General features: G+C 45.6%; 1 protein-coding gene across 1 annotated transcript; it reads left to right on the forward strand.

The window, feature by feature from the left end:
• The first annotated feature begins 14 nt into the window (after positions 1-14).
• On the forward strand, positions 15-9,717 carry LEMD2 (LEM domain containing 2). The gene is made up of 9 exons (XM_010021631.1): positions 15-285; positions 1,568-1,608; positions 2,264-2,339; positions 3,559-3,635; positions 4,279-4,358; positions 6,633-6,778; positions 7,811-7,912; positions 8,001-8,103; positions 9,280-9,717. Exons 1-9 carry the CDS (start codon positions 15-17, stop codon positions 9,428-9,430), a joined length of 1,047 nt encoding a protein of 348 aa, XP_010019933.1. The 3' UTR covers positions 9,431-9,717.

Raw genomic sequence — 9,717 nt, forward strand, 5'->3', positions numbered from 1 at the left:
GGGGAGGGCGCTTGATGCGGCGGCCCCTGGGGAGGGCTGCCTCCGACACAGGGCTGGCCTCGGGGAGCTGGTGGGACAGGTCGGGAGCAGGGCAGGGAGTAACCCCCAGGACTCGCTTGTTGCGGTCAGCCCCGAAGCAGCAGATGGAGGGGAAGAGCAAAGGCCTCGAGTACTACTTCTCCCAGTTCCTCTGCTTCGCCAGCGTCGTGCTGCTGCTCATTTTTCTGGGCATCCTCGTGGTGAAGATGATTGGGTCAGGCTGGCTTGACAAGAGAGAGGAGAACTGTACGTGGACGGGTTTTAATCCTGGCTTTCAACTTCATTCTTCACCTTTCTTTCCTGCTTTCTTTTCATTACTTCCATCACCATCACATTTATCACTCTCATTGCCATAACCTGACGTCTCTGCTCCTGTCCCTGTTTCCATCTCCCTTTGCACATTGTTAGTTACAGAAAGTAAGTCAGGTGTGTGCTTTTTACAAATGAATTTGGCCTTCGGTCCTTCAAAACCAGGGGTTTTATGGAGAGTGACATTTCTGCTGGGCCAAGGATGTGTTTTACCATTGTCTGTTGTGTAACATAATGTCTGTGTGATTGCCCGTTGTGTCTTTCTGATGTTGGCCTCTGCACAGCACAGCCCTTCGTGGCCTTTATCCTGGCACTACAGCGGTCGAATTGGTTCTTCAGCACTTCAAGTGTGGCAGAGCTTGGAAATGAAAAGGAGCTTCTTGTCCCCCACTTTTTAGAGCAGAGTTCCCCAGCTAGAACAGAGGGAAGTGTCAGTTCATGAGCTGAAAGAAGAAGGGGTTTGGGGAGCAGTTAGGAAGGTGCAAGTCCTTAAACTCAGCCCGCTGTAGGTGTTTGTGTGCTTTGCGTGTGCCGGGAAAGCTCCTTCCTCCTTTCTCAACGTCAGAATAAAACTGTCCAACATCCATTTCTGATGTAGCCTCTACACCTTGGTTGGATATTTTGAGACCAGTCGTATTTTGAAGCAAGGAATCTTGCAGCACAGCTTCAAATTCGGTGGTTTATAGGTTGCCAGGAAGTGCTGCATGGTGGACCAGTGGCCAAGGTATAGCCAGGTGTTGGGGCAGGAGGAAGCTGTTAAACCAGAGGCCATAACTGCAGAGCTAACAGCTCCAACTGCAATAAATCTGCTGCTTTTGCCTTGGGGAGGCTTGATTCAAATCCCTGTTATCACCATGTTATTTCAGGTGACCGTGGCACGCAGCAAGTGGCATTGTGAGATGGTAAAAGATCAGTGCGAAGGTGTGGGAGAGTAAAGCAGCATGAAATGTCTTGAACAGGAGCTGTTAAAACATTCAGAGCCCAGGTTTTAATTTCCAGCTGATTAGAATTCATCACTTGCACCCGTTTTATTTGTTTTGCTGCCTACCAGAGCAGTGCTTTTGAATGTGCTATTTGCATAGCAAGGTAATGTAGGGTGAGAGTAAGAACAGCAGAATCAGGCTTTAAAGTAGAGCCTTCTTTTAAAAAGATAATTACTTTCTTGATCAAAGCTCTTGTTTTGCAGCCAGCTAATTCATCCTCCCCTTCTCTCTTGTAGTTATTCTCTTGCCTGTGGATTGTGACAAAAGAACAGATGATGTAAGCATATATTTATTTATCTTCAAGTATTGTGGCTTGGGGATTCTCACACGAGAGTAATTACTGTAGGTAACTTCCACTGATATCACAGTAAAATTATTAGTTCTGTCGGGTTACAGAGAAATTGTGGCTCGATGAGTTGGAATTAATGGGGCAGATTAAATTAGGGCTGTGTATGAGACTGAAAGATAAAAATTTAAATCCCCAATTACGTGAATCAGTTTCTTTAATATTGTAACAGAAGCGATATTGGTTTGCAATAAAGCTGTGTTCAGCCTTAGCAATACAAGATGTAATCCAACTAATTCTCTGAATTCCATCATAAAGGGTTTGTACAGCCCTGTTTTTTTTATCCTAATGGATTATTAGGAGAGTGAAAATCTTGCATTGGATTCAGAGTTATGGTTGCGGGATGTTTTGGAGGCAAAGAATCCATGAGTGGTTGGTCAGATGCCTGGTGGTACAGCCTGGGCTGGGGATGCCCTTGCTTGACTTGGCTCCTGAACTGTGAACCTTTGCTGCAGGTGTGTTGAGTTTGAACTAGTGGTGCATGACTGGAGCCAAACACACTGCTGCTCTTTTGTTCTGCTATTTTTAGCTAGTCTGACCGTTGTCCTGTTGCTGTTCATGTTTGTTACCTCTTTCTGACTTTCAGTTCTGTCAAGCTAAACAGAAGGATGTCGTGATCAACGTGCTGCACGAGTTGTACAACTACTTGTCTGTTCAAGCTGGTAAGTTCCAATTGTCGTTCTAGAACACTTGTGAGCGTACAGCAAACTGCCTCTCCCAGCTGACTGGACATTTTAAACCTCAGTTTGAAGAGTGGGGTTTCTGGAACTGTCAGTTCCACCTGAAGAGCTCTGAAAAAGTCAGGTAATAGAAAAATAGAGAAAGATGTGTTTGTTTTTGTTCTGAATCGTGCGTAGCTAATGCCCTCGTGTTGCTGTGCTCTCGTGGAGTGGTCCTTACTTGCACTTGATATATTGGGATTGTGAGGTAGAAATATTCCTGTTTATAGTTCTTTTCTACCAGCATCATGAAATTGTCTTCAAGACACTCAGAGCAAGTTAAGTGTAAGCTGATGTGTTAGTACAAATAAAGTTAAAGCAACTTAAGAGATTCAGCTCTGCTGAAACACAGCAGCTGATGATGTGAGTGCCTCTCTTTTATTCTCAGTGCAGAGTAAGACAGGCTCTCCTGGCTGAGGAGCTGATGGAGCACACCAGTTCAGCCAGTCTCTACTATGTTTGAGCAAATCTGGCCTATAAGTAGTATTTTGTGATGGAGAAGACTGCTAGATACTCACTGTATGAGTAGAAAGTGGTTTAGCAAGATGTCTAGAGTGTTAATCAGTAAAAGTCCTTAAGTTTCATTTTCTAGGTTTCAGACCTGAAGTCTTTAGATACTTAAGCTTCACAGAATTCCTAAATCTTTTCAGATCAGATCAGACTGCAGAATTTCCCTCAGTTTTATGCAGACCCTCAGTATATTTGCTCGGTCAGCTTTGTGAAGCAAGATGTAGATGGTGTTCCTCACCAGCATTCTTCTGCCTGGGTAGAAAGTAGAGCTGTGATTTAGGCTCCTTAGAAGCATTTTGAACGCTGATCATTGCCTCCAGTCTTTGATACCTGATGGAAGGAGCCCCTCTGCAAGGCATTAGGTCAGAGGCAAGGGGAGGAACAGTATTTTTCCCCTCATTCTGTGTGGAGGAGCTCACACATTGAAGCATGAGGTTTGATTGCACTTATCCAACCTATGTGCAGTGGCTGAGCATTTTATTAATAGTTGTAATCTTACCTGCCTACAGCATAAATCTTGTCTGGTAATCATTTTGCCTAGAGCTACAGCCAACTTTAAAGGACAGCTCACAGCCACTTCCGTGTATCCCTGAAATGTTGAAGGGCTTTTCTATTTTTTCATAACATCATTTCTATTTGACTTTTTTACCAGGTAATTTTGAATGTGGAAACCCTGAGAATCTAAAAAGCAAATGCATTTGGGTTAGTGAAGCAAAGGATCATGTGGTGGTGAGTAGGCTGTGAGCAGCTATTGTTATAACATAGTGCTTAGGCTCTTACAAGGCAATAAATAATAGATACTAAAGTGATTCACCATCTGTTTTACTTCCTCATCCTGTTTGGATTCTTTCCTTTATCTCTAGCTTCCCCTTTGGCCAGGCCTGTTCTCAGCAGTTCTTCTGAAAATAATCTTCTCCTACATCTCTGATTCAGCCCCTGTAAATCTAACTTAATGGTTTGTTGTTTCACCATAGTCATCAGTCTTCTGAAACCAGAATTTTCCCTGGATTAAGGGGTGGGCAGAAGAAGGATTTTTCTATACCCCAAAGTGTCACAAGGCAGACTGCTTTGATGTAGCATTCCATTTCTTTCATGGTAAACTGTCAGTAAGATTATGTTGTATTTAGTGGTTAGTCTTAACGGTCTGGGATAGTGTTATTTCACAGAGTGCTTCATGCATCACCTGCTGTAGTCAGAAGACTTTAGTCCAGGCAGACCTTCAGATTTGGGTCTCCTTCTTCCAGTTTGCAGAATTATCCTAAGAATTAACCCAGGGACAGACCCTATAGAGTGAAACTGCTGTAATGAAATAATGTCACTCGGTATTTTAAATGAATGGAGAACTAATCTTTTTATGGATTCTTCTGTACAGAATGTAACTGGTAGTTCCCCAAAGAAGTTTGAAGCTGCCCTGCACTGGATACTAAACACTAACAAGGATTTAGGAATATGGTAAGTAGAAGCCCACTAAGTTCTGTTTCCCGGTGTTGGCTGATAGATAATTTGACATCCTCTGTGGTGTGCCCTGAAAGCTCCCATACCTCGTTAGAGTTCAGAAGACAATCTGGGACTGGCTTTGTCAGTGTTTGCTGGGCAAGCTTCCAAGTGAAAAGTACAGCCCTGCAGCAAAAACTGGCAACTGAGCTCACCCCTGGGGAGCCTGTTTCCCAGGCTGGACTGCGAGACATTGCATTCGTGGACGCAGATGAGCTGTACCTCTGAAGGCTGTTTGTGGCTACCAGAGGTTGTGTTGTGCTTCCTGCAGGGTTGAGATGTGGTGGTCCTGTGACAGCAACCTGCTGCTTAAATTTGCCCATGTAGCCACTTCTCTCAAGAAAACTTTTCTTTAGCACAGTTACTGGAGACAGAGCGTCAGTGTTGTCTGGAACTGCATCCTTTGACCAAAGGGTTTATTAGACAGCAAAGCCCTCTCTTTAGTAGGTAACATCACCTGTGCTTTGAGATGCTTTGGAGCAAGTCCTGAGGAGGAGGAGAGGAAAATGGGTTGTTGAACGCTATCTTTAGTGTCTTTCTGGCAGAACACACAGCACATGTTGAAATGAATGCTCTGACTGATTATGTGGGGTGTTGGTCAGTCATCAGTGGGGTTTTTCTCTCTTGAGTTTCTCAGCTTGCAGTCTCTTCAGTACATGAGAAATCACAGAAATACTATTTTATTTTATTTTTCCAGGTAAAAATATACTGCATTTGGGTCATTACCTAATGAAAGGCTGTTATCCAGAGTCTGCAGACATCATTATCTTCCTCCGGGAAGTGTGGGCTGCCTCCAGTCTGTGTTAACTCTGAAGCCTAACATGTGTTTGCATTGTAACATTGCTAAACCTGTCTCTGATTAAATGAATTGGAACAGTAGTAACGCTGGAGTTGGTGGGCACAGCTTGTATGAATTCCCACTGCTTGATGTTAGCTGAAAAGCTGCAGTGATCTAAGGATCAGACAGTGTCTGCTGCTTTGATTATTGGTGTGTGGCACATTCCCAGGACAGGACATAGTTTCGTTAGTGACAGGCTTGGATCTGCAGGTGGGCTGGGATCCAGAGTTTTCACGTTCCTATTTTTACAGAGGAGCAAGCAGTGCTCGTGTCAGGAGCTGGGTGGTACAATATCCTCCCATCTTCTGGTTTTCATAATTAGCAGCTCTCCACATGGATTCACTTCCAGGCCGTCTGCGCAGCGTCAGAGGGAGTTCATGCTTCAAAACCTGCGGGTGCCACTGGGAGCAAACGTGACGAGATTATTTTTCTAGGTGCTAGTCTGAGAGGCAGAACTGAAAACGAGCTCTCACTGGGTTCTGCTGCTGCGTATTCAAAGTATTTCCATGGAATTTGGATTGTAAACAAGACAAGGGGGTGGGAAACAACTGCGTGTCTCCAGCTCCTGTAGAATCCAGTATCCAGATCCAGCAGTCTGTGAGTTGTGCAGTAGTAAATTGAGAAAACGCCTTCGTCTAATAGGTTATTCATTGCAAACACCAAATGAATTAGTAGCTTAAAAAATAAAATCCCCTTTAGTCCAATTCCTCGGAATCTCATGGCTTTCACGTGGGTTTCTTGATGCCTGTTGGCTAAGAGTACCTAGGAAGGAGACAGCATCAGTGGAGATCTGTATATAAAGAAGCGAGTTAAAGCATCTCGGGCAGCACAGCAGGTGTGTGGAAGGGAATTTGCAGGAGGATGTGTTTAGGATTTTGCCAGGAATTCTTTCCGAGGGTGTGTCTGTTCTCATTGCAGATACAGTTGATGCCTTGTCACTTTTGTGGCTAAACAGTTTATGCTCATCTGTGTTGAGGAAAACAGTGTAACCTCCCTGGGCAGTGGCAGCCTCCCTCAACTGCTCTCTCTGCAATTGCTGCTGAGTGACTCAGTAAACATTTCCATTTCTCTGTGCTGGGAGGTGGGAATCCAATTTAAAGTTTAATCTTGTGCACGCTGAGAGGTGCTGTCAAAGAGTCTGCAGAGGGAGACTTCACTTTACCAGTGGGAGTTCCAGCCCTGCTGCCTTTTCTGAAGCCATATCCATGCCTTGCTATGCAGCCAGTCCCAAAATGTTCTGGAAAAAGGGGCTGCAAGGATGTTGGTGTGTTTTCTATGTGGTGTACAGAACGAGTTACTGCATCTGCAGCCTGCTTGTTCTGCCTGTGTTGATTAAAGACTGCACTTGAAGTGCCTGTTCTCTTCAGTGAAGATTTTCTGCCTCTTCCCATCAGGTTGAAAGGCAGAGACCTTTCGGAACCAGTTACCAAAGTGGAGGACGTGTTCTGCCTTGAATCAGCCCATCCTCAGATGGGCCTTGGCTGCCGTTTCCGTCGGGCAGTGGTCACTGCCATCATGAACCTCTTCCTGTTCTTCTGGTGTAAGTCACTGGTGTTGGTAATCAGCTTCTCCCCTCACTAGCTGTAGAGGTGAACCTGCGTGCACACATTCTCCCAGCTATATGAAATTACTAACAGAGGTGAAATGAATCTGCTGATGAGTTAATTTCTAATTAACCTTTGTTCTGGCAGCAGACGGAGACCTGTAGACCTGCTCTTGTGCTGTGAGTGCTTAATGCTTGCTTTTAAATCAGAAAGCTGATTAGTTCTCTGGGTATTCCTCGAGTACCCGTTACTGTGGTCTGCAAAATAACTATGCTAACCGACCTGAAAGGTGAGGGGTTTCTTTCTTCTCTTGCAGCAAGCTGCAAAGTCTTCCAGCCTCTTTAATAGTGACTTGTAGCATTTCAGTGTAAGAGGTTTTATTGGAAGAGTCCGTCATGCCCCAGCTGCAACAGAGGTCTTACTGAGCGTGGCGATAACGAGAGATGAGTGTTGACTAGGAGAGTTTATAATCTAGCCAGACAAGGTGGGGTGAAAGGGGATAGTTATGTTTATTGCAGAGACTGAGGTACTAAAGTTAGCTCATGTTGTAATGGGGGCATTCGTCAATGCTAAACCTTCAATATAGATCTCCCGAATTTCAGGCTGGCACTGGAGCCTCGGGCTTTATTTCCTTATCAAGCAGCTATCTTCAGAGCAGTGAAGCTTGACAGTCTTCCTAAGTGATTATTGTGGGGGAGGCCTCTCGCAAAGAGATAGCGCTGGGACTCAGAGAATTGAAGCCCTGTGGTTGTGCTGAGTTTCTGATGGGGGCGAAAAGACCTCCGTGATGAGGCCTTCCGACCACCTCTTCCACATCCACGCTGCTTCTGCTGCAGGTGGTGTCAGCACCAAGGTTTTTGCAGGGTGCAGCTGCGCTGGTGAACAAAATGAACTGCTTGGATTCAGTTCCAAGCAGGCTGGGGTAGCAGGGAGTGAAAACTGCCTCTGGGGAGAGGCAGTGTCAGAAATAAACCTGCTAGCATCCAGCAAGTACATTTGGAACTGAATTCCATTTGTTTCTGTTCTAGGTCTGATAACTCTTTGGGGGATCCTGCTCTTCCTTAGGTATCGCTGGCGGAAGATGGAGGAAGAGGAACAGGCCATGTATGAAATGGTGAAGAAGATCATAGGTAGAATCCAGTAGCTCTCTAAATGCAAGTAGCCTTCTTTTCTCTGCACTGTTGAGGTGTCTCACTGTTCTGTCCTCTGGCCCTGCAGCTGTTGTCCAGGACCACTATAAGGAATGGGAACGGAACCTGGAGCGTTACCCCTATGTTGGAATATTCCATGTTCGGGACAGCCTCATCCCCCCTCAGAGCAGGTGAGCTGAATTCTGCTCATTTAGGAGAGCCGTCAGCATGATGTTACTCAGCTCAGCTGAAAAATGCAGTTACGGGGCAACAGACTATGTGCAGACAATTGATGGGAAGCTGGACTGCAGGAGACTGAGCCAGACTAGTCTGGCTTTTGAGTTTATAAAGGGTTTTGACATAACTCAGGCTATGTCTTAACCTTCTGTAGATTAATGTGACAGTCCTGGGGCTGATACTTTGTGCAGTCACACAGGTGTACTATCAATGTGCTATCAAACAGTAATTGGATTTTGTTCTGCTTGGGCATGGAGCATCTGATTTTCAGCCCTTCATCTCATGTATGTAAGATGCTGTCCTCTTTCTCAGCCGTACCTTATTCTCCCACCAGGTGCTGTGCTTTGCAGAACAAACCTTCCCACAATTTGAATAGGGGACTGGGGGGATCTTCTCAAGTGGTTCTGCATGTTGCTGCCTGGAAGGTTACCAGTTCAAGCTGGGCAGCTTGAAAGGGAGATACAGTGAGATGGCTGGGTTTGGTGCTTTGTCAAAAAGGAGTTGTGGTCGAGATAGTTGCTCCAGGGGGCAGAGGTTGCAGCCTGGTTCTTGGTGGTTTATGTGCCACTTGCTCCATGTCTGCAGGAGTGTTGTATTTTAGTTAAATGGAGCTACTTTGTTGTGATGGCACAGCACGCTGTGTGTGCTGCAAAGTCTTAAACGTCCTCACTCTTTGTCAACCAAAAAGCTCCTTTCCTACTAGTGGTAATTTCAGCTGCTTTGAACTGGTCTGTGTGTGTGACACCAGAATTACTAGACATCGATTCAAAACTGGGGTGAACTTCAGTTTGTCCTCCCTGGTCTGAGATACCTCTGCAAGCAGGAAGGGTGAGGGCAGTTTGCTAATAGAATCCCTTCACAATGCAGATTGAGCTTGAAACTCAGGGCAGTCATCAACTACTGGTACTGACAGAAGGTCTCATCTTCTCCCCCAGGCAGGACCTGGTTTTTCATGGCCTGGCCTGAAATTGCCTCTACACCAGAATTCTGGTTTAATCTCCTTTACTGTCTGCACAGAGGAGAGGAGGCAGCTCGCAGTAGCTTGATAAGCAGCCACAGTTGCTGTAAGCAGGAAAGCACAATGAGAGTATGATTCTCATTTGTTTTCCTTTTCTTGCTGTTTCTTGCAGAAAGAAAATGAAGCGGGTGTGGGAGAGAGCTGTGGACTTCCTGGCTTCAAATGAGTCACGGATTCAGACAGAGTCACACAGGGTAGCAGGAGAAGATATGCTCGTGTGGAGATGGACTCAGCCTTCTTACGTCTCGGATTCAGAGCACTGAAGAGGAACAGAAGTTGAGCAACTGTCAGTATGGACCTCGGCAAGGGGACAGTCCCCTCTCTGGTGGTGGGAAAGAGCAGGTCATGGTCCTGATCCTCTGGGGTGGGGGATTGCACGTAGCTGTTTGCTCTTCTTTCTGAAAATCTTCACACACAAAACTTCAGGGCAATAATGTTGGCTTGGAAAGAAGGTGGGCTTGAGCTGGTGGGAAGCTAGAATTGCACCAAAGTTACCCTTCCAGCAGATGTCTGGCTTCCAGGAGCAAGCAAACCTAGAACAACTTGCAAA

The sequence above is a fragment of the Nestor notabilis genome, unplaced genomic scaffold, assembly GCF_000696875.1.
Source record: "Nestor notabilis isolate BGI_N333 unplaced genomic scaffold, ASM69687v1 scaffold28509, whole genome shotgun sequence".
Lineage (NCBI taxonomy): Eukaryota > Metazoa > Chordata > Aves > Psittaciformes > Psittacidae > Nestor > Nestor notabilis.